General features: G+C 40.8%; 1 protein-coding gene across 1 annotated transcript; it reads right to left on the minus strand.

Annotated features, from left to right (window-relative positions):
* Window positions 1–1,453: 1,453 nt before the first annotated feature.
* IL12B (interleukin 12B) lies at window positions 1,454–8,653 on the minus strand. The gene is made up of 6 exons (XM_009581749.1): window positions 8,572–8,653; window positions 6,350–6,631; window positions 5,080–5,197; window positions 3,871–4,064; window positions 2,940–3,085; window positions 1,454–1,606 (listed from the first exon to the last, which is right to left on the minus strand). Exons 1-6 carry the CDS (start codon window positions 8,651–8,653, stop codon window positions 1,481–1,483), a joined length of 948 nt encoding a protein of 315 aa, XP_009580044.1. The 3' UTR covers window positions 1,454–1,480.
* Between the last annotated feature and the right edge of the window lie 266 nt (window positions 8,654–8,919).

An 8,919-nucleotide genomic window follows, 5' to 3' on the forward strand; every position in this document is an offset into this window, starting at 1 on the left:
ATAAATAAATAGATAGATAAATAAATAAATGTGATACAATAATATGCAGAACGTACAATAATAGCTGACAGCAATGTATCCAGATATTATACATGTTAATATAACATGATGTATGCTAAAGGTGTTACTCAAATCTGAGGAATTTTAAACAGCTGCCAAAATCAGGACCGTATTAATCTATTACAAAAAAAGGTATGTTATAGCTTCTTAACAATCTCGAATGCAAATTTTTCTTCTGATTATGCTTATATTCTTGTGCTAATTCATTCTTTGCTTTCTTTAGGAGCATTGTGCCATTCTCCTAGAATCTCTTACTGGTTATCTGTAAAATAAGGGAAAGGAAATTTACATTCGAATTATCTTTATTTTCCTCAGACCTAGATTTTTAGTCCATTTCTCAATAAAGCTTTGCTGGTCAGAGCCATCTAGTGAAATGCCACCACTCAATTTCTCTAAAGGACTCAGGACCACATAATGCAAGGCTCAGAAGTTCCTATGTCTGATGGGGATTAGGGATTCAGCTTCAACTGATGAGAGTTAGGCACCTGTCCAGCTACGGCCCTTTTGAAAACTTCCTCCAGTTCCCATTGGTATCTATAAATGCCCTGGTACCAGTGAAGACTGGATCCACAGAACAGTGTGATCTCATTTCAAGTGTTTCAATAGGGCTACAAATTTACAACTTTTCAACAGTGTGACTCAGGAAACTTAGAGGTCAGAGAGATTTGCATCTACATCTAATTGAAAAAAACCACCCCAAAATTACAAAACAGAAGAGAGGAAGAAGATAAAAAAATCTGCATAATTCTTTTTGGTGTTGATCTGAAGGAGGCTATTTCCGTATTTAAAAATATGTTCTGACCTGGAAAGCTAGGCTGAGAGTAATTTAGAGCTGTCAGAGAATGCTAATCAATTCATAGAATAAGAAAACAGCCATTCCTAGGACTAGCAGAAGCTGCTAATAGCTTTTCTTTCTAATAGCAAATATCTCCCCTCTCTCTCTCTCACTCTCTTTCTCATTTTACTGGTAAGACTTGGCTGTGTATGGATTGTCTGTTGTATTTGGACGCTCAACATTGATTCATAAGCTATCAATGAACAGAAAGGATAAAAATCAGCATGGGTTACACTAGCAATGGCCAAATGCTCATGTATTTCTTAAAGAATATTTTATAACTGCCTAGTTAGGTAGAACACTACCCATGTCCATGAACCTACATCCATTGTTTCCTCTCTGATTTAAATGGATTCTAATTGTTTCCTCATTTTTTTTTTTAAGAGAATCATCGTTTAGACAGCCCAATACATGTACATGTTTATTCTCTTACAGACAGTTCATGAAAAAATGTTCAGGAGGCAAAAATGGTTATGAGGAAATGTGAAATAAATGAGTATTTAAGAAGCAGAAGTAGTTCATAGACTCCTTACTCTCCCAGGTAAGGAATCATCCCTGCTCCTCCAATAGAAGGTTCTTTGAGTCTTACCTGCAAAGTGAAGACCACTCACTCCAGGATGAGTTGTAATAGCGATCCCTGGCCTGCACAGAGATCTTGTCTTTTGGCCCAGTCACTGGAATCTGAATAGACTGCTCATCAGCATCATAGACCTATGAACAGGGCACAGCTCCATCAGCGGATTGTAAAGGTCACGCAGAACATACAATAAAGTGCCAGGCAGATTGCAACAAGAACATGTAACTCAAAAAACCCACTGGTAGTCTGTTGTTTCAAAGGCACCAATCTTCACCCACAGATACCAAAGTTCATGAGGACTTGTGAGAACGCGAGCCTCAGTAGAAACAAACTAAAAAGCCCACTCCCCACTGAAGTTACTGTTGTAAAGTGATCCAAACCCCAAACTGAAACAGTCATTAAAACAAAGGGTTTATTTGTTTATCTGGGCTTTTCTCTTTTTCCTTCTTCTCCCAGAATGGGAACCCTAAAAGGCAGAAGTTGCTGATTTTCAGTATCGTTGAAATTTCCACTGAGGACTCATGGCAGGTACAAGAAGCACTCCATAGACTCGCTGGTTTCCCTACCTAACCGACTGTCCAAGACAACCCTACTAAAATCAAGCAGTCAGCACTAGGGGAATGGCCCCATCTGCTGGTACGGGCTTGCTTATTTTTTTCACATAGAAAAAAACATCCTCTAGTGTCTTCGGTTTAATCAGTTGACAAACTGGAATGATCACCACAGTTGTTTACTTTTCTGATTGCTGGACCAAGGAAGAGCAGCACTGCAGTTAAGGACCAGCACTGTGGTCAACTGGTTTGCATATTTTTTTCCAGTTCTGCTGTTGATTTCTCTGCCAACCTAGGCAAATTGCCATACTGCTGTCGTGCACCCTTTAGTGTATCCATGAGCACTAGCAAAGGAAGCAAAACCATTTTGTGATTTAAAACTAATACAGAGTAGCAATGTTTAGTTAACAATTAACTAATAACTGGAAAGTGAGCGGTAGTCTTCGCCAGTCTCCACAGAAATGCTACCAAATGAGTCATTGATTCCTTATTTGCCATTCACCTATAAAGAAAGTCTGAGCTGCCCAGGTACAAACAACATACAAGGAAATCAGTGCAACAAATCCTAGACTTCTTGATTTGGAAATTGGGATTTTCCCACATTAGGACCCACACAGCCTACTAATGAATTAGTAATTACTTTTCTCACGCTAGCACATCTATGCAATGCTGGGCACGATTTTATCTCCCCAGTTACATCAGGGTTGCATCCACCCCAGAGTGTGTTGTTTAGATCTTACTGCTCAAAGAACTGGGAAGGAGGTCTTTTTCTGCCAAGACAGAACCTTGCCACATTTGGGTCTCAGCATCCTTTTTTTTTTTTTTATTCTAGTCCATGATTCTTTCATACGAAGTTTATATTATTTATACTGTCTGTTCAAGCAAGAAAATCGTGTTTCAGATATTGTATCTCTACCTGGCTTTTGCGTTTCTTTGTACTTTCAACTTTGACCCTGAAAGTCAAAGGGAAGTAGGACTTTGGTGTGCTCCATGTTCTGGGATATGTCCAGGTCACTGTTCCATTTGTGGCCACATACTGACATTGGGGTGGGTCGGGTTTTACTGCAAGAGCAAATATAGAAGAAATTAATTCACATTAGCAACATAATATCAGATGGTGTACTACTGTTGATAGTTTTATAGGAATCAGCTTTGGGAGCCTCCATGAGATTAAGAGAAGAGTAGACATGATGTGTAAGAACTGCCTTGTATGCTTCTTACAGAAAATTAAGTACACTCCCAAAGTCTCTCTGGGTAAGATCCTTCTTTTTTTTTGCCAGAGGAATATCTTCAACCCTGCTGACCGTTAGGGCATTTAGCAAAACATCTGTTTCTTTAGGATGCTGCTTCATTTTCCTGTGCCCTGTGGCATCATGGTCACAACTGGTCCTCTTATTTCCTGTCAGTTTGTATTAATCTGCCCTGGATGCCCATCTGTAAGAATGGATCAGGAGGGAAGCGTACATAGCGTTAACCATTATCTGAGTAAATCTGCAGTTCTCAGAGAAGAGCCTGCTGGGTTATTGGTTATTCTCTGGCTTCTCCCACATACCCCTTCCAAAACATGTCCTTCTAGTAGAGAAGGCTACAGAAACTTCTGGGAGATGTGGGGGTGAGGGGGTTGGAGGTCACAAGCTAGGGAGATGTTGCTTCTTCACTTCCTCATCCTCTTCCAGACTGCTGTTAAGGTTTGTTTTCCCCTGTTCCTGTAACTGGGGGCTTGATACAGATTTACAGTAGATTAGGGCAGGGATTCCCAAGCTTGGTTTGATCAGCTACTGTTGTTATTTCCACTATCAGCAGCAAGAATAAAGCTAAGAATTAATCATGATTCCTGGTCTACTCACTGATATCTCTGATGAAGAAGCTGCTAGTGTAGTTCTCATATTCCACCTCGTCAATGACCTCCAGGAACATCTCGATTGGCTGGTGCTCTTCAGCAAATGGACAGTAGTTTTCTTTCTGGCACTGGGCTGTGTATTCAGTCACTGATTTATCAGTGTGAGCTACAGGGCTGCTGCAGGTTACGTCTCCTTGAGAGCTGAATACAGAACAGAGAAAAGTACTGGAAATGCTGGTTTGTTCTGAGAATTTGTTGCCACAATGATAACGTAGTTGGTGAGGTAATGTTTTGCTGTTGCCTGTATCATTTTACGGCTGCACTTCAACAGCTGCAGAAACAGTTCAGTGGGAGTTCTTACATTTTCAGTGCTAAAATCACAAAAGCCCCCCTGCCTTAGCAGAAGGAATTAGTGTTTAAACCTAAAACAAGATATCTCATTTCTTATTACCGCTGTCCCATGACAAGCTCTAGTATCTTACTTTGTTCCTTAGCCCTTTCCAAAACCTTGCTGAAAGAAATAAGGAAGGTTAAAATGTATCCATCGGGAAATAAATAACAAAAGCCATCTATAAAGAACTACCTGAATCTGGTTCTATGTTTGTATTCAGCAAAATAAAACACTTTGCAGTTGTTTCTTCTTTTAAGAAACTGAAGTAACCTTTGCTCAAGCACTCCATGTTTTGGAGAAACCCCAAAGAGTAGTGGTGGGTAGGAAATCCCCACAAGGTTCCCGTCACATATTTCCCTCGCAGGTTTCTGCAGTGTTCCTCAACAGAGACTTGTCAGTGGACATGTGGCTTTTGCAGTGGGTGCAGCCTCCCACTCCCTTTATTCCACTGGATCTGCTGCAAAGGGACTCGGCGCTATGATTGTTTCTGCTTTTGGCTCAACTTCCTCTCTCTCCCCTGCATGAACTGTTTTTGCTATTGCTTAAGTTGTTCTGTGGCTGTACTGTAAGCAGCTGTAACAGTCCAGTGGGAGTTGTTCCATTTTCAAGTCTTTATTAATTTCTGAGCAACTTCCATGCCCTTATTAGTTAAGTTAGTCCCAGTAATGGCGCAAAATATTTTGCAGATGTTCAGACTCTGGAAGTGGGATTCCTCACCTTCTACATGTCCTCAGTAACCTAAAATCCAGGATCTCCTACACAGAGTAACACAAAGGGCTGTTCCGGCCTTACTATGAGGTTGTTAAGGAAAGTACAAGCTTTTACCCTTTTAGACTTCTGATTGTGAACTTCACATTTGGACTCTCATTTTCTGTCATCCATGAACATATGAAAATTCCAGAGTAGTTCTTTGCTTCACATTTTAAAAATGTCCTGCTTGGCTCTAGATGAAGAAGAAAGGAAACATGATTTATTTACTCTTTTTGCCAAAATGGTCAAAGCAGAGAGAAAACTTATTCAACAGACTCCCATCTACTTTGGCAGGTGGTGGGTACATAGGCAGATGCAGTCTCATACTGTCCCTTGGGCAGCCACCTGTAGTTAAAAAGCCATATAACCACAGCTAGTGGCTGAAGGCTGGTTTACATGGCACAACATTAAGCACATCTACGTGGCTATTGACAGGAGCTAGAGCATACCCAAGCTGTTGCAGATAGCTGTCAGTAAGAGATTTAGAAAGACAAACCCATTGTTCCTTTCACAAAGAAACATTGCAGCTATTCAGTTGGCAAACCTCTGTATTTTTTTCCTGTGTGCATAAGAGTGCACGCAGTGATCTCACGCCTTCACACACTGGGGCACTTGATGGGGAATGTTTCCAGTGTGAGAAGTGAATGAGGTCTCAGAATGAGGCGTGTTTCGTTTCTGTTGCCCAGCACTGCAGACTATCAAGAACTCTATACTGTATCCTGGATGTAGCTGACTGGCAGACCAGCCTACTGCATCTGATACGTGGGTCCAGGACCCACGGAAAAAGCCTTTCGTAAGTTCCTGACACTACAGTGAGGGACTGCAGTATGAGACATAGATGAGTGAAGTTCATGCAGAAAATGCAAAACATCACAGGCTTGTTGCAATAGGTTAATCATGAATGGAGAAGCCCAAATGACAGCACTTAAAATCCAGGTCAGTCCCTGGTTCTGTCAGCTCATGCAGCCCTGGTTTTGCAAACCCTTTCTGAGTGCTCAGTCTGTGAGATGAAGGCAAAGCAAGTCAATTGCTCCCCCACCAGAAAAGCAGAGGTGTGATATTGATGTTATCCTCTATCTAATCATTCCTACTATCACTCCATCCTATAGGTCTAGAGAGTCCTAAATTAATCCCATGGCAGCCGATTCCTATGCTGCTTATCAGCTGCACCATATACAGACCCACAAAAGTAATGATTTGCCTTTCATTGCCAGTAAAGCATTTGAAGAGGATCCATTTTAAAGGGATATTTCTCATGCATTTCTCCAGAGAGCTCCCTCTGGTCCTCACAAAGCTCCAATGCACAAAGCTGAGCAAGATACATCACGTCATCTTATGACCGTACCTTTAAAGCTTTTCAGAATTGACCTTATCATTTGCCCATTGGAGTCTATTTTAGTTATAAGGAAGAAATCATAGCTGACGATTTCATGGGTATCAGCTGTCAGACAGGTGTAGTTGCCAGCATCTGGGAACTCTTTCACTTCGGCAGTCAGAGTCTTTCCAGTTCCTTTCAGTTCGGTGCCCTTTTTCCAGTAAACTGGCAGTGCTTCATCAGATGTGTTACAGGTGAGCTGCACTCGTTTAGCTGGTGTCTCATCATTCCACTCTGATTCTATGACATACACTGGACATTGCAGAGAAAGGCATGTTAGCAGCTATTCATACTTAACAGCATGAAGATTGAACTGAGCCCTTTTTTTCAGCTCTACTTTCCAGGAAAACTGCTAACAAATCTCTGGCTTTCTTGCCCAAGGCCTCACAATCACCTAGAAATCTTTACTACAAGAAGAGGTTCAACTTAGAAATTTACAGTGTATCTAGAACCTGCTGATCAACAGGGATGACATTTTAATGGAAGAACTGATTTTTTTCCATGTTCCCAAACAATCTTACAGTGGTTCATAACTGTGGGAAGTAGGCAGGTACCTTTGTTTTAAAGGTGAGGATGCCAGGACACACTGAGCCCAGGTGTTCCTCCTGCACGTGACCTGTGGCCTTTGCTCACAGAATGGCATGTAAAACCACTCCGTACCATGGTGCTTTGCTGCGGTGCAAAACTATGACGCTTTGCCCTCTTCAGCGTCAAAGGTCTGTGAGTGAGCAACGAGAAGGAGGAGAGCTCTGGGTAAGTGGTTCGTATTTGCCTGTAGCTGATGCTGTTTTCCATTTTCTGCAGGGAACAATCTGTATTCCTATCACCCTGGTCCCAGTGAAGCAATTACTAAGAGACGGGATCGCTGAGCTGCAGCAGGGCTAAGTGGACTGCAACAGGGAGATGTGGTCTTCTAAATGCCATCTTGTAACTCTGAAGTGCCCTGCTTGTCTTTCCAAACTAGAAGACGTACCACATAACAAAGTAACTTGGAACAATTCCATTAAAGAAACATTATCTTCTCTTGTCTCTTTGCTGTGGTTGGCTGAAGAACTTCACCTACACTTCTGTGTGGCAACAGTTCTGAAATTTAACTGTCATTGCCCAGATATACTACTGCTGTCACAGGCTCCCCAGCCATGTTCAGTACCCTCAGAGACTCTTCTACATGCAAGAAGTGGCAAAAATTTGTTTCTTAGTGTGTCAACACCACAGCAAGCACTCAGCTCAGGAAATCAGAGTTCCAGTGAGCTCTAAGACCTTTTCACCAGAGCATTTCACTACCGGAATGAGAGCTTTAAGATTTTACCACAAAGAAGAAACAAACTGAATCTAAAATGGCAGAAAACATGCAACTCTAGGAAGCTTACCAAACTGCTTATGGATATTTGAAGCACAGGCAAGGTAAATCTTACAGACTTCAAACACAAAGATTATTCTCAATACTGACAAACATATTTGCAGTTTTCAGCACCATGGTATTGCCCAGGGAACCCACAGGATAAATAATTTTTTAATGTAAAGTTACGGGGGAAAATAATTTAATTACTTTTCACAAATAAAACAATCAGATTCAGAATGCTTTTCTCATGTTGATTAGGGTCCTTCTTTTTGGATAATCGCATCGAAGACAGCCTGGATTATGGAGCTACAATGGGTGAATAAGAACAGTAAACCTGATTATCTGAATTTAGCCCAATTTTCTGGTAAATTACTCAAAAGATTCGTTTGTTTATTACTGACCCTGTATTTTTACAAAGGTATTTACATTTAAGTTATTTACCAGAAAAGTTGGATAAAATATTTCTAGGTTTTAGGTTTTACTGTGAAATATTCTTTTTGACAATTAATTCTTCACTTGTTTATTTGTGGGCTGTTACCTAAGTCACAAGATACTGTTTCTGCTTCCAGACTGCATGACTGAAACTTTTGAAACAAGAGAACAGGGGATAGGAAATAAGACAGTTTCTAATGCAAATATTCAGAGTGGCTGTTGTACAACATTTTAGGACTTCTAAATATTTCTTCCATTAATACCAATTAGTTGGCTAGTTATTCACAAACAAATAAGAACAACTTTGGCCTAAGACACTATAGTTAACAAATTCTGTGCTTGTGGACACAAGTATAATTCTGAAATACCCTTGTATCCTACAGTCAACTGTAGATCTCAGTAACTGAAGACTGCTTACCATTTTCCCTCAGTTTCCACTGCGCTTCCAGAAGGGCAGCAAAGGAAAATAATGAAAGTAAGGCAAATAGTAGGTGAGACATCTGTAGGGAACTTCATTGAGGATTGTTGAGTGTGTACTGAAATTGAGCTCAATGCTGGACAGAATAATAAGAAGACAAGAGTCAGTTCCAGTGAACTAAGAAACATTCTCCCATTCTAAGAACTCTTAGATCACATAAAAATTGAATATCAGGTTTGTACTGGAGCTCAAGCCAAGATTTTGATCCGCTTGTTATTCACACCGCAAACCAGTTTAGAGAACTTAGAGGAAATTGTGTGTGCATAGGTCTTATATGGTCAGGAGCTC

Source organism: Fulmarus glacialis, unplaced genomic scaffold (genome assembly GCF_000690835.1).
Source record: "Fulmarus glacialis isolate BGI_N327 unplaced genomic scaffold, ASM69083v1 scaffold40337, whole genome shotgun sequence".
NCBI lineage: Eukaryota > Metazoa > Chordata > Aves > Procellariiformes > Procellariidae > Fulmarus > Fulmarus glacialis.

Coding starts and splice junctions, on each gene's coding strand:
- IL12B (XM_009581749.1), bottom strand. CDS start 8,653: ATGTCTCACCTACTATTTGCCTTACTTTCATTATTTTCCTTTGCTGCC. Junction 5,198..6,349: donor AATTCTGAAAAGCTTTAAAG/GTACGGTCATAA, acceptor TTCTTCATCTAG/AGCCAAGCAGGACATTTTTA. Junction 3,086..3,870: donor CTTCTTCATCAGAGATATCA/GTGAGTAGACCA, acceptor TTGCTCTTGCAG/TAAAACCCGACCCACCCCAA.